This window comes from Trichosurus vulpecula, chromosome 4 (genome assembly GCF_011100635.1).
Source record: "Trichosurus vulpecula isolate mTriVul1 chromosome 4, mTriVul1.pri, whole genome shotgun sequence".
NCBI lineage: Eukaryota > Metazoa > Chordata > Mammalia > Diprotodontia > Phalangeridae > Trichosurus > Trichosurus vulpecula.
The window spans coordinates 229,821,277-229,833,078 of NC_050576.1; the positions used below are offsets into that span (position 1 = coordinate 229,821,277).

General features: G+C 42.3%; 1 protein-coding gene across 1 annotated transcript in view; it reads left to right on the top strand.

The window, feature by feature from the left end:
- The window catches only part of LEKR1 (leucine, glutamate and lysine rich 1), a 174,723-nt gene that overhangs the window by 135,150 nt on the left and 27,771 nt on the right, over nucleotides 1-11,802 (top strand). The window contains exons 8-10 of the mRNA XM_036753736.1: nucleotides 2,751-2,828; nucleotides 3,094-3,297; nucleotides 9,501-9,594. Of these exons, the coding sequence (XP_036609631.1) occupies nucleotides 2,751-2,828; nucleotides 3,094-3,297; nucleotides 9,501-9,594 (376 nt within the window). The remainder of the gene's footprint in view (nucleotides 1-2,750; nucleotides 2,829-3,093; nucleotides 3,298-9,500; nucleotides 9,595-11,802) is intronic.

An 11,802-nucleotide genomic window follows, 5' to 3' on the forward strand; every position in this document is an offset into this window, starting at 1 on the left:
ATTTTCTGGATTCTGTTCTCTTTGCTGCCAGTCACGATTTTTTTGTGTCCCTTCTCTTGTCATCCAGTCTTTGCTTGCTCTGCCAGCTTTGTCTCACCTACAAATCCAATCAGCAACTAGGCCTTTATCATCCGAGTCATTGATAAAAATGGTTTACAGCACAGGGACCATCAGAGTCCCTTTGGCCCCATTACATTTAATCATGTGTCATGTCATAGTTACTTGCTGGTAAACAGGCATATCAGCATTAGGCCCTTAGGCCAGAGCCTTGCCCAGGGCAGGTGGGCACTTAGTGAATGATCCTTGGGTTGAACTGCTTGAGAAATTATTGAAATAAAATTAACATTTCCTTTTTATTATCATAGGTCTGCTTCAACTAAAATGAAAGTCTTTGCTTTTGAATTCTTAAAAACACCTTGGAAAACATTCCATGAGTATATTTCACAAAGTTTTATAGCCAACAAGTTCTTGAGAGATCAGCAGGCCTAGCTTCATACTAGGAAAGAAAATACCAATGAGCCAGTGTCTGTGAGATGGAATCCCAGGTTAGCGAAGGCACCAGGGAGAGCAATGCTAGGAAGGAAACTCTTCTGTGAGCTTGGCTCAGCTGGCCCTTGGCTGAAGTAGTGGAGGCCAAATTGAGACTTCTGAGCAGCAGATTGAGCTTTCTCAGGACACAGCCATGCCTCATCTTCTCAATTTCCAAACAGTAGGTTTAGTTACCTCTTTTTATAAATTGGACAAATGCCTCATTATTGACTTTCAAATTTTGTCTGACTGCTTATAAGCTGTTGGAATTTTGCAAAAACCAGAGTAGCAGCCGACAACATAACTGTAGTTATTCCTCCAAAGCCCATTACTTTTACCTGCTGTTTTATCTAGCAAGAGCCAGGGGATTGTCCTGAGCTGCCCCCAGCACCCCGTCTCCAGAAGTTCCTAGAATATGTCAAGGAGGCTTGAGGCTAAGACGGCCAGTGACTGCTAGTGCTTTTGCCAGCTGCATTTCCCCACAATTTTTTTTATTTTATCCTCAAAATATATTCCAGCTATTCTGTTTACTCCTCTCTCACATACCTATTTCTGTTCACTCTTCCTAGATTTTCAGAAGGAATTGTTCCATGCCTTTCCTCCACATTGCTTCCCTTGCTAAGAGCAGCAGGAGCTGTTTCTGATGGCTTGGCCAGAGCAATTGAAAACACATGAATGATTGTCTTTGCTGAAAGTAAAAAGAAAAATATTCAAAGAGATCAGCTGCAGCTAGGATTAATTTATCCGTACAACCAGTAAAATACCAGCTTAAGAAGCGGGAAATTATGAGAATAAATAGGACAAAGTTACTATCACTGTCACTTTCCCCAGATCTTAAAATGTATGTATTTGTGTGTCTGTCTCTGGGTTTGATTTGTTGAATAAGCCAGCACATGTAACAAATCAAAGAGATTACCGTGCTTATTTGCTGTTGTTTTTTTTCTGATTTCAAACAGAAATTGTTAGTTGTGTGATATTCAGAGATTGGGCTTTTTGACCTAAATCTCTGTTTTCTTAACAAGATGATTGCATTGCAAACACCCAAGCTTCAGAAGATCTCAGAGTCCTCATTGTGGGGACTCCTTGTATGGATGCAGATCTCAATCCTTCTGGGGTAGCAGACAGTCTTCATGAGTTACCATCGTAGCACAATAACAATTCCCCTTATGACTCAGCTGCTGGTGAAAGGCTCTGAGCTAATCCAGATTAAGCCTCCCACCTGACAGACCCACAGTTTGTTACTATGTCTTTCTAGCTTGGGAAGGCCTCCCACGACGTGGGCACCCACTTTGATACCACAATGAGATGGGATTCTCTTCCCTATAGGGTGATGCCTCGCACACAGGGCTCAGACAAGACATTCATTTAATCACACAAGAGATGATCTTCAAGGTCCTCATCAGCCCTTTACAATCCACAGTGCGCACTGATGGCCCATGAGAATGTTATTTGTACAACCTCCAGGTTCTTCTCCTCACACATGAACAATTCATTCTGGTGATGAGACTCACGTCCAGGGAACAAAAGGGCGGATGCCTGGCCTAACACTAGCGTTCAGCAGTGAACTTGTTGGGCTGCCTACTCCATTGAAGGTGGGGCTCTTGGTGGTGGTAGTTTAATTAATAAACAATTCATTTAGATGGCTTACACCTGACACTATTGTCTGCTTTTTAATGTTGATGACACAATTATGTGGATATACCAAATCCAGGACAACCTACAGAAGAAAGGTCACTATCGCTCCATAAAACAATCTTTTGTGCCTGTGATCTGAATAAAGACCTCACTAGAGTTTCCAGGGGCCAAGTGGTATTGAAGAGCACTAAGAACATTTTTAAGAAAGGAAAAAAAGGGGAGGAAGGAAATTGGTTAGAGTTGCTTGTTTAGATTCCTCAGAATGGAGGTGATCAGAATTATTTAATAATTATGAAGAAGTCTCTGAACTATAATTATTGCCACTGAATTTGTTGACTGATATCCCTAGTGGAAAAAATATAATCTCTTCGTAAGCTCATTTTTTGGTATTATTACAAAACCTTAATTACTTTTCAAGAAAGTGGGAAATATCTATGTCTATAAACAATCACACTAAGAAAAAAGGCTTGTTTTTTATGGCTATGTCAAATGGTGAGACAAAAACAAATGTGGAACTTTTGATTTCTTGGACAAAATGTATTTTAATGGACTTTGTTTTTTTTTATCTTTGTTGTTGTCTTACTTAGGGTTAAATCAGATGAAGCTGATGAGTATCAGAGAAAATTTAGGAAACTGAAGTTTGAAAGCAAAATTTTCGAAACACGGTACACATCCTGATACTTCTTTAACTTATGGTATTGTAATAAGTGGATTTGGCGCTGGGTGTTCCATTGTGTCTGGCTTTGCTGTGACACTGTGTGTGTGTGTGCTCTATGTGACTGGCCATGGCCCAGCTCCTAGTGGCTCCCCTGGCACTTGTGTGTGACTCTCCCTACTACGGCGCCCACCTCATTGTTACCGAGAAGCTTTAGCAGAAGCAGAAAGCAGCAGCCTGGGCACGTTGGTGGCTATATTTCTATTCTTTTTTAGACATGCTAGAGAGCTAAAAGAGAAGGAAGACTCTTTGCTGGCTTGTCAACAAATGTGCAAACATTTACAGGAAGAAGTGGCTGCAAAAGAAAGGCTAGAAGAAAACTTGAAGAGAAAAATCAGCCTCTCAGAAAATGAATTGGAAATGACAAAAATCCTTCTGAATCAGGCAAAGGAAGAGGTTGTGACACTGAAAAATGAAAGGTAAAGATAAGCAAACAGGACTTTCCATAATGAGCTTTCATGGTTTGGTCTTCTATCTGGGGGTACCATGTCATAGGATCATCATGCTAACTCTGGGAGGGCCCAATGTGCTCAGTAAACCTGAGGCCCAGAGAGGATAAGTGACTGGCCCATGGCCACTCAGTTAGTGAATAGAAGAGCAGGGACAGCATTTATTCAACGCCTACAACATGCCAGGCTTTAGACATACAAAAAGAGGCAAAAGACAGTCCCTGCCCACAAGGAGCTTACAATCCAGAAAATGCGCAAAGAAATATGTACAAAGCAAGTTATGTACAGGATAAATCCAATTATGTCTTCCACATCACAGGGGGTAGGGATGCATGTACCTGAGATCTGGAAAATTGGTGTAAAATGTTTGGCCCTCCCTTCATATCAGAGAATAAGTCTGAATTATTGTGGTATTAAAAGATGAGATATGTTGATATTATACAATACGACACATGTATCTAATGCATTTCTGAGTTTCTAAACTTTTTCTGTGTCATCTCCTGGCCTTTGTGTGTTGTCAGCAGCTTCCGCAAAACTCCCCCAAAATTCCCATTTAATTTCTTATGCCAACCCACAATATATCAAAACCATGTTGGGGAAAGTCGTGATGTGGAAGGCCTAAGTGTAGAAAATAACAAACAGACAGAAGGCACTGGAATTAAGAGATAATTCAGTAGTTCTAAGAGTGAAGTGATGAGAGATAGCACCAGGGTGGGAGCAGTGTCAGAGGAGAGAAGGGGACTTATTGGAGAGATGCTTCAAAGGCAAAATCCAGAAGGTGGTGAAATTAAGAAGAAATGTCGCAGAGGTAAAATTGACAAGAGATGTTGGGGGTGGGGCAGGTGTGTGTGTGTGTGTGTGTGTGTGTGTGTGTGTGTGAGAGAGAGAGAGAGAGACAGACAGACAGACAGACAGACAGAAATCAACAGGCTTTGGCAACAGCCCTGGGATATGAGAGAGAGTGAAGTGTCAAGGATGCTCTTAGATGGGGAGCCTAAGGGACTGGGAGGATGGTAATACCTTAGACAGAAGGTAGGAAATGGGGGTGGGGAGGGCTGGTAAGAGGGAAAATAACCAGTTCATTTTGGGACATAATAAGTTGAAGATGTCCACTGGACATCCAGGTTGAGATGCCTGAGAAGCGGTTAGAGATGTGAGACCAGAGGTCAGCAAAGAGATTGGAGAGGGAAAGGTAGATTTGAGCATCATCAGCCTAGAGATGGTCATTAAATCCATGGGAGCTGATGAGATCACCAAGTGAAGTAGTATAGAGGGAGAAGAGAAGGAGGCCCAGGATCTAGAAGGAGGTAAGTGAGGAAAGCCCCCAAGAGTAGTATCAATAGATGTAAAACATGCTTGCATTATAGCACCCAGATTTTTCTCACTGGAGGGCCTTTGTAGCCCTCATTCAGCCCATGTAGTCTTATTTTAGACACAAGTCTAATGAGTTTGCTGATGAGACTCACCAGTTGATAGGATGTCAGGCGCTGTAGGGAAGGTACCATAGATAGGCAATTAACAGGAGTAGGATGTGAGGCTAACTCTTTAGGTACTCCTCCGTTTCACCTTCAGTAAGCAATGTCAGTCATGACTCTCGTTCTACCTTCTGTGAACAGCTTTTCTGAGTCATTCCTGAAGCTCCTATGCATCAAAGAAGTGGACACAATAGGGAAGAAAACATGGGCATTTTTTCTCTCTAAATCTGGGAGGAAGAAGCATTCGTGAGGGGAGGAGAGAAGTGTGCGAGTAAATAGGGATCTAAATAGAGAGAGAATTGTCCTACAACATGTAGCCTGGGGGTGACGTTGTATGGCAATAGATGTGTCTAGATATTTCTCTTCTCCTCCCACCCTTTTACAAAGGAGACTTGAATTCCTGCCAATGGGGAAAGCAGGCAGTTGGGGCCAAAAGCCTGACCACTCTGCTCTCCTTTGAGAGAGGATACGGGGCTAGAATTATAGTTCATAATAAACATACATAGTAGGTAACTAAGAAACCCATTTATCCAAATAGAAAGTATATGTAGAATACATATCAGGCAACACAGTGAAGGAGCTTTCCCATCGGGAGCCAGATAACTCAACCGAGAGGAGGAGGAGGAGAGAGAGAGAGAGAGAGAGAGAGAGAGAGAGAGAGAGAGAGAGAGAGAGAGAGAGAGGAGAGAGAGAGTCCAAGTTCTCACCCAGGGGGAAATTCCCTGAAGTCTCTAATGTAGGAAGCTGAGCATAGGGACATTCTGAAAGAGACTGCTGGCCCCTGCCATGTCATGTTCTTCCCAGAGTCTTTTTCTCCCGTTAGCAACCTGAAGTGGAGTTGGCTTCTTTCGTCTTCTCTCTTGAAGCCAGAAGCCAGAAGGCCTTCCTGACTCCTGACTCAATGCTGTAACTACTGCACCTCCTAGCCACCTTTGGCAGGAGAGATTTGAGGAGAGACAAAGACTAGAGTTATATTCCTAGCTTCTCCTCTGCTCTTAGAAAAATATACAGCATGGCCCAAAAAGCCATTTGAAACATCGTGATTTAGGAGGCATTCTTCCAAAGGATGTGATCAAAGAAGAATGCTGTCATTGAAGTTTCTGAGTGCCAGGGATACACAGATTCTGCCCCTTTGGATTTCATATAGGTTACTGAATAGGAAGAAAAATCATCATTTGAATCTGATGAAAGGTCTCTTTTCCATGAGACAGGAGGAAATGTCATGTTTGCCATATATGACATGTAGTGGTAACATGTTCTGGCCTAGAACTATGTAGCACTTTCAGAAATACACAGGCTACTTGTGTCAGTCCCAAAGGGATCCCAAAATCATCATCTGACCTAAAATAAAGAAGTGGTCATCAACACCTAGGATTTACGGGGTTTGGCCCTTGTCAGGCCCTATCCAAGGTCACAAAGGGACAGTTTTAAATGGTTGCTACTCAGATGTAATAAGATTAAAGGATATGGGAAGGTTTGCTGTATGACCCAGCAGCTAGGTATGCTAGGCTTGGAAGCAGATGATTTGGGTTTGAATCATGGCCCACTGGGTGACTTTGAGCACATCCCATCCCACCTCTTGGCCTTAATTTCCTCTTCTATAAAATGAGGGGATTGGACTTGACGACCTTTAAGATCCTATCAATGGTCCTCCTGAGGTTATGTCCAGTTTATCCTGTGTCTAGATTGTTTGTACATAGTTGTCGAATCTGGTCTCCCCGTTAGACGGTGACCTCCTTGAGGGCAGGGACTTTTTTTTGGTCTTCCTTTGTATCCCTAGCACTTAGCACAGGGCCTGCCTATTACGTAGCAGGTGCTTATCAATGCTTCTTCACTTGACTTAATCTGATGGTTTAGGGGGTAGGGAGTTTCAGAAGTTCAGCCCTTCCAACCTTGTATGTGACTTGGGTACACACAATATTCTGGTGCCTCAGAAACTGGGAATCTTTAGATATCATATACTCCAGCGCTCACTCAAAAGGTCACTGCGTTTCTTATTGATAAACCTATTTAGTCTAGAGGAGGATGTGGTTTTTCTTTTGTTCATTCCTCTTCCATCTGAGTTTGTCCGAATGACCTTTTTTCTCTACCAGAATCTGTCTGTAAAGATGCAACCTAACAGAAACTGTAAATGGGTTGTTTTCTTCTCTGTTTTCTCTGCTTTCCCCCACTCCCAGAATCTCTTCTCCCACCCTACCTGACCTAACCATGGAAAACTTTCCTTCTAGCAATCTGCCTTTTCCCTAGCCAGACTAGAAGTAAGGTAATTTTCAGACGCAACAAGGAATTAGAATATTGGCAGCTAGAATGGGGAGCTAGATGGTGTAGTAGGGGAGTGGTGGACCTGGAGTCAGGAAGACATGAATGAGTTTGTAAGCCTGCATCAGATACTACAAGTCACTTACTCACTTGCTCTCTGCCTCAGTTTCCTCATCCGTAAAAAGAGGATAACAGTAGCAGCTCCCTCACAGGGTTATTGATGTGAAGATCAAATGAAATGACATACTTTGGAATTCTTATATCAATGAGGGCCATTACTGTTTTTAATTAACAATGTTCTAGAAGGAACTGGAACAAAAGCGCCGCTTCTCTTCACCTTGGGGAGCCTATCACTCTTTCCTGCAGACAAGAACCAAAGTCTGATGAGCCACATGGCTAATTGGAAGCACAAAGTGGGATCCATCCATTTAGGAGCATCCTCTGCTTTTCTCCTGCTCGGGTCTCAGCGGGTAGCGTGCAGGGCTCCTCTTCGCTTTGCTTTGCTTTTCCATTGCACAATTATCACATTGGGTTTGGCAACCAAGAGATCTTTGGAGAGAGCAGTTTCAGTGGAATGATCAAGTTGGAAGCCAGATTGTATGGGGTTAGGAAGAGAGTAAGAGGAGAGAAAACATTTGCTTGGCACAGTCATCACCGAAAAACTGTCATTGTCTGCTTATGCCCACCATAGATACGGCCTTTTGGGTCACCTTGAATTGTACGGGTGTTATGGGGTTAAAAAGGTGAGCTTTGAATTAATTATGGTACACAAATACAGAAGAATATCAGCTGCACTGTAAGAAATAACAATGAAGAACTCATAGAAGGATAGAAAGATTTCAATTAAGTAATGCAAAGAGAACTAAGCAGAACCAGGAGAACAGTATGTCCAATAAATACAACCGTGTACTTGGAAACAGTAATGATGAAGCAACAGAAACAATGTTGCCATCACTGTGGCAAGCCTGCCATTTCTGTCTTTGAGGGGGAGGCTGAAACTGAGGAATTGCTTGAGCTCAGGAGTTCTGAGAAGCAATGGGGCTTAATTAGCTGATTAGGTGTCCACACTAAATCTGACACCAATTTGGTGAGCCCCAACAATGGGGAGCTACCAGGCTGTCCAAGGAGGAATGATCCAGCAGGTCCGAATTTGAGCAGGAGCATGGGGCCCTAGCCTGGGGGTGATTGAAAGACCGAGCCTCAAAAACACTAACTGCTGTGAAATTATAATGACCAGATTTGTCTCCAGCAATGACATGGGAGAAGGGAAATGTTGACAGTGCCTCATTTTTTCAAAGAAGGGGGAGAGCTTTGCATTATGGAACAATGCTTATATTGTCAGTCTCTAATGCATTGGTTTGTTTTGTTGGACTGCTCCCTCCACCCCCAGCTCTTTTTGTTCTTTGTGATAAGGGATGGCTACTTGGGGAGAGGAAGAAGATGGACATATCTGGAAAATGAAGGCAATATGAAAACAATTATGTAAACATTAAGTGCCTAGTATGTGCCAGGCTTTGTGCTAAGTAAATACTGGGAATACAAATATAAAAAGAAAGATAGTCTCTGCCCCTCAGAAGCTTATAATCTAATGGGGGAAGTCAACACACAAAAGGAAGTTGAGAAGGTGAGGCACTGGAGAAGGCATACCCTGATGGAGTCTATCTCAAAGGAAATGAAGAGATGGCTGGCCTGGGAGTCCTCTTAATGGAGGCTTTGGGAGGAGTTCTTTGCTCTTCCTCCAGTCACAGCATGAGTACCAAGACTAATACAATCCCACAGAGTGATGAGGTTCCTGATGCTGAGGTTCTTGGGGGCATGATCATGATGGAATCCAATAAAAAGGACTCAGCTTTCAGGACTGGGTGGCCTTGAGCCCAGAATTGCTCGGTGTGTTCTCATGCTTGCTTTGGTTCAGCTACTTTCCCCGACATCATCTTTTCACGTTTCATTCTGTTCCCTGATACAGCAAGACTTTATTTAGGCCTGAGATGTGGGACTGCTAATGTGGTGATAATATTCCCAGTGATTACGGAAACAAAATGTCATAGAAACCTTGGTAAATCTCTTCTGTTTTCCATATATTTGTTGTATTCCTTCCAGGTTCATCTGTGAATGCTCTAGACAATATATGACTTCACTGAGTTTCAGGCCAAAACTTTTTACACTTGTTTTCCCTCTATTATTTTTGTTGTTTTATGAGACAATACAATATGGGAAGCCATAAGCAAAAATAGGCACAGAAAAAAGGAAATTGTTTTTGGTGTATGGTATTTGTAAATTTCTCTTACATTAGCTAAAATGGCACCTGGTTGCATTATAGCAGTATTGTTAGCCTGAAGAGCAGACAGATTTCAAAATAATGTCATTATATAAGCTTGAAACCATCATTTGGGATTGTTTCATGTTAAATTTGTACTTTGTTGGATTTGTGGTTTTCAGAGAGTTAATGCTCATTTCACATCAGAATAGACTTGAGCAGCTGCAGGAGAACTTGAGACAGAAGATGCTGAGCGATGATAACTGGAGAGAGAAGGTAATAGCAATAACCACAATAATAATAACACACTTCTAAGCAGCTCACTATTGGTTTATTTTCCTGACTTCTGTTCATTTGCCAGGAAGTTGTATCCATTGCCAAATTGCATTGCGCCTACTGACTCTTTGGATATCTTCCTGAAATTCACTAGTCCAAATATTTATCTTTTCCAAAATTTTAGGAAACCTAATGGAAAACATTATGATCAGAAAAGCCTCTGAATAGCTGTAAAGTGAATATATTATGTGATTCTCAGCAAAAACATAGGTTTTTTATTATAAAATAAAAAGCGGTGGGAGCCAAGATGGCAGCTAGAAAGCAGGAACGTGCCTAAATCTCCCCCCCAGGACCCTCCAAACACCTATAAAAATGGCTCTGAACAAATTCTAGAATTGCAGAACCCATGAAATAGCAGAGGGAAGCAGGGATCCAGCCCAGGACAGCCTGGATGGTAACGGGGGAAGGTCTATCACACCGTGCTGGCAGCGGAGCAGAGCCCAATGTGGACTGCGCCCAGACCAACCAGACAGGCAGCCAGGCAGAACAAACCCTAGCACCCTGAATCAGTGAGCCGTGGCAGTTACCAGACTTCTCAACCCACAAACACCAAAGACAACAGAGAAGGTTAGTGGGGAAAAACTGTGGGGATACAGTGAAAGGAGTTCATGGTTTGGCGCCTGCCTCGGGGGCAGCAGAGGTGGTGCAGCTACAGAACTACAGCTGCAGTTGCTTCCAGCCCCAGGCCCACCTGGTGGGAAGAATTAAGTGGCAGATCAGAGCGGGAGTGCAGAGCCTGCTCAGATCTGAGTCACGGTCCAAGTTGGTGGTTCTTGGGGGAAGAGGAGCACTGGTGTGTCAGAGCTTGCTGTGTAGAAGTAGCTCTGAAAATAGCAGCGCCGCCCCTCAAGCTTGGGACAAAGTACTTTATACTCTACAAGCAGTCATACCCCAATGAAAACCTCAAGGGTCAAATAGTTGGCTGGGAACATGGCCGGGCAGTGAAAACAGTCTCAGATTCAGACTCAGACTTTGGAATCTTTCTTTGGTGACAAAGAAGACCAAAACATACAGCCAGAAGAAGTCAACAAAGTCAAAGAGCCTACATCAAAAGCCTCCAAAAAAAACATGAACTGGTCTCAGGCAATGGAAGAGCTCAAAAAGGGTTTGGAAAAGCAAGTTAGAGAAGTAGAGGAAAAATTGGGAAAAGAAATGAGAGTGATTCGAGAAAACCATGAAAAACAAGTCAATGACTTGCTAAAGGAGACCCAGAATGATACTGAAGAAAGTAACACCTTAAAAAATAGACTAACTCAAATGGCAAAAGAGCTCCAAAAAGCCAATGAGGAGAAGAATGCCTTGAAAGGCAGAATTAGCCAAATGGAAAAGGGAGTCCAAAAGACCACTGAAGAAAATACCACCTTAAAAATTAGATTGGAGCAAGTGAAAGCTAGTGACTTCATGAGAAATCAAGATATTATAAAACAGAACCAAAGGAATGAAAAAGTGGAAGACAATGTGAACTATCTCATTGGAAAAACCACTGTCCTGGAAAATAGATCCAGGAGAGATAATTTAAAAATTATTGGACTACCTGAAATCCATGAGCCTAGAGATCATCTTTCAAGAAATTGAAAGGAGAACTGCCCTGATATTCTAGAGTCAGAGGGTAAAATAGAAATTGAAAGAATCTACCAATAACCTCCTGAAAAAGGTCCCAAAAAGAAAACTCTTAGGAATATTGTTGCCAAATTCCAGAGCTCCCAGATCAAGGAGAAAATACTGCAAGAAACCAGAAAGAAACAATTTGAGTATTGTGGAAACACAATCAGGCTAACACAAGATCTAGCAGCTTCTACATCAAGGGATCGAAGGGGTTGGAATATGATATTCCAGAGGTCAATGGAGCTAGGATTAAAACCAAGAACCACCTACCCAGCAAAACTGAGTATCATGCTCCAAGGCAAAATATGGATTTTCAATAAAATAGAAGACTTTCAAGCTTTCTCAGTGAAAAGACCAGAGCTGAAGAGAAAATTTGACTTTCAAACACAAGAGTCAAGAGAAGCATGAAAAGGTAAACAAGAAAGAGAAATCATAAGGGACTTACTAAAGTTGAACTGTTTTGTTTACATTCCTACATGGAAATATGAGGTGTATAATTCATGAGACCTCAGTATCAGGGTAGCTGAAGGGAATATACATATA